The sequence below is a fragment of the Atta cephalotes genome, assembly GCF_000143395.1.
Source record: "Atta cephalotes unplaced genomic scaffold scaffold00279, whole genome shotgun sequence".
In the NCBI taxonomy this organism is placed as follows: domain Eukaryota; kingdom Metazoa; phylum Arthropoda; class Insecta; order Hymenoptera; family Formicidae; genus Atta; species Atta cephalotes.
Genome location: NW_012130343.1, coordinates 1 through 4,901, shown reverse-complemented (window position 1 = coordinate 4,901; position 4,901 = coordinate 1). Strand labels below are relative to the sequence as shown.

Sequence of the window (4,901 nt, the reverse complement as noted above, 5' to 3'; positions counted from 1 at the left end):
GAGCAAAAATTAGAGCATATGAGTTTGATATATAATCATAGAGCAAAAAGTTCATTAGAAGAGCTTAATATTTAACTTTTCCAGAATGGAAAAATTATAGTGGCGCTGAAACTATCATATTTTGAAGTATACAATGAAATAATGAATTAACAAATTTTAGTTAAAAAGAAAGCTGTAAGATTTTAAAAATAGACTTCTAAAAATTAATATAAATAGCAACAGTGCGAAAAGATTTCATGATACTGCGAGAAAAAAATGCATGCATTGCAATTACCATAATTTCACTTATTTAATTTATAATTTTTAGGGTAATTATATATTTATAATTGTTCTAATTATACAAAGATAGTAAATTGTACTATTAACAATAGTCACATACACTACTCGAAAATCTTTACTTTTTCTCTATAATTTCTCTATAATATATTTTTTATTAATATAAATAGGAAGTGAATTTAAGAAAATATTTATATTTACTACAACTGCGATTGCATTTATTGAATAAAAGTTTTTATTTTATTTATCATTTATATCTTAATATTTTATTAATATTGAAATACTCATAACTTATAGTATAATTTTTCATGTTTGAAAGAATTACATATATGATTATTATTATTAACAACAATAATAAAAATGGACTTTTTAGTTATAATAATTTTATCATGCAATTATAATTACAATTACCAAACACATCCCAATGTATTGCGTTATAGCAATATATTGGCCAGTATATTTTATAAATGTAATGTCTTCCTAGGCATTACATTTCTTATAAAATTCGAATAATTTTTTTTCTTTTTCAACTTTTTAGCTGCTCTTCATTTTTGCACTTTAATACAATCTCGTTCACATTGATATTCGCGATCGTGGCATTTCGCGAATTTACGACGTACCTACGCTTTCAACGGCACATAGATACGGAGAAAAGAAGCAGTCCTCGGATGCTTAAATGAAAAGTATTATTTGTATCTTTTCTTTAAATGCGTCCGTCGTGGATTATCCGTTCCGCTTCTTCCCCTTTTTCGATAGAGAACACGAGAGCATTTAAGTACGTACATTTGTTCAAATTCGTGTGTAAACAAATGTAACGCAGTTATATTTGTCTTGAATAAATAATAATGAAAAGATGTGGCGAAGAATGCGAAATACATATATATTTTCTTTCCAGAGGAGCAACATTTTAATATGAGATTCTTCATCATTTCTAGTACTTTTACATTTAAAACGAGGAATAAGCTTTCTTCATGAGAATATGTGAAATCTCACTAGAATACCGAATTTCATATTCCAGTTGTGTGTTGCATGGTTACGGATGAAGCGTCGTTTAAATCCTTTTGCACACGTCACGACTCCGTTTTCACTTTATTCGGGCTTTAAAGCTCTTACGCGAGTATTGTTTGCGCGATATGCAACGAGACAGGAAGGTAAGCCAATGTCAAAAGGACATGAACAAGATAAGAGAAACAGGCGGCCGGAACTTGCATAACACATCGCCATAAAGCTAGTTTGCCAAAAAATGACGAAGAGATGTAGAAGTAGAAGATTGCAGATTTTGACATTAAGGTATATTAAAATGTCAGCTTATCTAAAATTAAAATGTTCCGAGACCTCACAAAATGAAACAATATTTATGTAGTCTTTTATAACGTTATATATTTTTCGTACTCATTTTTTTTTAACGTAATGTACGCAATTCGCTCGATTATAAATTTTTAACTTGACAAAAATTCACTTTCAAGAATTATAGCTGATATAACCTAACTTTTAGAAATAATAATGTAGGTTTATAGATTTATAAGATATTCAATATAATGCTTATTATTTTACAAGATATTTAACTCATAACAAAAATATATTTTCGTGACGCTAAAGGAATATATGAATTTTTAGGATCCATTAAAGTTCTCATCATTACTTTCAAAATTTTCAATTATAAAAAATTGCAACACCTAAACTTGGCCATAAATATAATACAATAGTTAGTCTACACGATTAGAATAAAATTGTAAAAAATAAGATGTAAAAATTATTTCAAATCATTATACTATTTAAAAATTAGAAAAATGTCCCAGAAGCACCACTCACAGATTCCAATTATAGGTTAATATAATATATATATATATATATATATATATATACTTGTATTCACTTCATTAATGCTACTTGTCAGTATTCAGTAACGTCAAGTATGACTTTCGTCGCGAGCAAGAAACATAACTTCGCACTTACCTCGTATTTACTAAATATTAGATATCGCATACGGGATTTTAAGTATGGCACGAATATGAAACGTACGGGTTTGAGGCGTTACCCTTGTAGCTACGTAGATACAAATTCCTCGTTGAATTCATCGGGAGCGCTTCGTAACGTGAAAACGTATGCGCGCATGCACGCACACACGCGCAGATACACACACATACACACACATACCACGCGAAGTGCGTAGTACCAAATTATATTCGCGGGGCTGCGTTCGGCTAGCCGACCGGCCGGCCGGGTTCGAAAAGTAAAACGGCGCGAGGCGTGTGTACGTTGTGTACGTGTGGTACACAACGAGCGGCGAGAGCGAGCGAGACGCGGCGAGGAAACGAGCGAGACGATAGGAACGAGGTACCCGGCGCGGCGGTCGGCGTTCGCGCGCGACGGACAGAGAGACGTCGCGCCGAGAGGAGAAAGAAAAAGAGAGAGAGAGAGAAAGAGAGAAGGGAAACGGGCGTAGCAGTGGTGAGGGGCGAAAAGTGAGGGGACTAGATCGCGAGCGCGAGGGAGATGGGACTACATCGCGGCCGCGGTGCGCCCGCGGAGGTACGCGACAACGGCGCGCATCGATTGGCGCTCTAGCCGTGACCCCCACCATGCTGCTTTCGCTTTCACCCAATGGGGCCTCACTTTCGCGCTCGCCCGCGTTCGGCGCCGCGGCAGCCGGCACGCTGTCGTCGCCGGCTTCTCTCAGTGACTGGTGCACCCTACGTGCGAGCGAGCGTTTTTCGTGCGTCCGTGTGCTCGTCTGGTCTCGGGAGCGGCTAGCGGCAGAAAGAGAAGGAAGACGAACGGAAAAGGGCGGCGGTGAGGAAGAAGAAGGAGGAGGAGGAGGAGGAGAAGAAGGAAGAGTGAGGCAGCCTCGGTGTCGACAAGCGCTACGTGTGCTCCCTTTCATCCCAGACTGTACCCCACGCTCGCGTATACCGTTAAAGTGTGCCGATTTAAATCGTCGCGGCGGTCCGTCGTGAAACGCGACGCGCGGGCGCGCGCGCGCGCTCACCGTTGGAAATTGCGTTGCACGCCGGGGCGGCGCGTACAGCGTACTCCGGCGCCGGTTGACCCTGACATTCGAGAAGCCGGGCCGGGCGGGCGAGAGACACTCGTCGTCTCGCGCGCGCAGGAGCGACATCGCTGTGATCGCGCTCGTACGAGTGTCGGGACTCTGTGAACGAACCAACGAAGCAAAGGACGGTAGCAGCTTACCTTACGATTTTAGACTTTTTGTTTCCTCCGCGGCGCGTTGTGTCGCGGTCTAGCACTCTGACCTTGACTCCGATGCACCAGCGCGTCGATAGAAACACTAAGGAACATCGTCACGTCGTGTCTCGAACGGTGTTCCCTCGCGGTGTGCCGATCGCGCGACTCGCGCGGACGGTTCTGTTGTGACACGCGAATGACCTTGATTCTTCGATAAGGTGGCTTGGATATCGAGCGAACCGGTCCACGTCTTCTCGTCGCGTTTCTTTATCGTCTGAGGTGATGTGTCACCTGGAGATGAACAAGTAAGAAAAGCAAGCCTGATCTTCGTAGCTACAACGAAGCGTGCGTTCGAATTTATTGCGAGACGTCATCTGTCATCGAAAAAACGACGTCCGAGAAGCAACGGAAGACAACACCTGATCTTGAAGTGCAGAACACCTACATGGCACCGCGGCGTCACGCCAACGGCGGCCACGGCGGTGGCGGTGGCGGCGGCCTCCTGGAGAACGGGGGCGGTGGCGTTGGCACTAACGATCCCATGGATAATCTCCTGGGTCCGAGCCAGACGACGCGCTGCTGCACGCCGACCGGCGAGTGTCTGCGCGGCGACACCCTCATCCGCCTCAACGCCCTGCACGATGCGGTCAAGGTCACCTGCAATAACGATAATTGCCCGATCGGCCAGTTCATGCACCGTGAGTGCTTCGACGCCTGGGAGCAGACGGTACTCACGTATCTGAAGAGCTGCGGCCGCGCTCGCAGCTGGTCCGAGCGTCAACGTCACCAGAATCTCTGGACGAAGAAGGGATACGATCTCGCATTCAAGGCGTGCGGCTGCCGCTGCGGCCGCGGCCACCTTAAAAAGGATCTCGACTGGATGCCCCCCGGTCTTGGCAACGTGCCCGGCAATCGTCCCGATGAAAACGAGGCGAAGAAGAAGAAACGGCGCAATCGTCAGAACACCAGGCCGAGCCTAGCCGTGTCGGCCGGCCCGCCGAATCATGGCAACCACGTCGTCGCCGCGAACGGCCGTGGCACCAGCGAGGCGCAGATGATCGAGGCTGGCCGCGGCAGAGCCGGCTCTTTGTCGTCCAGCACCGGTTCCAGCTCGCCACCGGCTACCAGCGAACCGAGCGTCAGCCCTCTTCATCAACCGCAGGCTATCATGAAGAAGAAGAGCAAGGTCGACTTTTTCAGCGATCGCGCGAGGTGAGTACTCTTCTCTTATTGATCTCTAGAACAAAAAATTAACGTTACATTTCATCTTTCTCTGCGGACGATTTCTTTGTGGAACCGAAGGAAGATTGACAATTGCGCGCGTGATCATATATATATATATATATATATATAATATTCATTTATATGTATATATATGTGTGTGTGTGTGTGTGTGTGTGTGTGTGTGTGTGTGTGTGTGTGTGTGTGTGTGTGTGTGT

At 44.1% G+C, this 4,901-nt stretch overlaps 1 protein-coding gene across 1 annotated transcript; it reads left to right on the top strand.

Moving 5' to 3' along the window:
- The first annotated feature begins 3,907 nt into the window (after positions 1–3,907).
- LOC105625200 (headcase protein-like) lies at positions 3,908–4,678 on the top strand. The gene has a single exon (XM_012206541.1). It carries the CDS (start codon positions 3,908–3,910, stop codon positions 4,676–4,678), a length of 771 nt encoding a protein of 256 aa, XP_012061931.1.
- The last annotated feature ends 223 nt before the right edge of the window (positions 4,679–4,901 follow it).

Bases quoted from the DNA above. Each gene is read 5' to 3' on its own strand.
- LOC105625200 (XM_012206541.1), top strand. From the start codon at position 3,908: ATGGCACCGCGGCGTCACGCCAACGGCGGCCACGGCGGTGGCGGTGGC.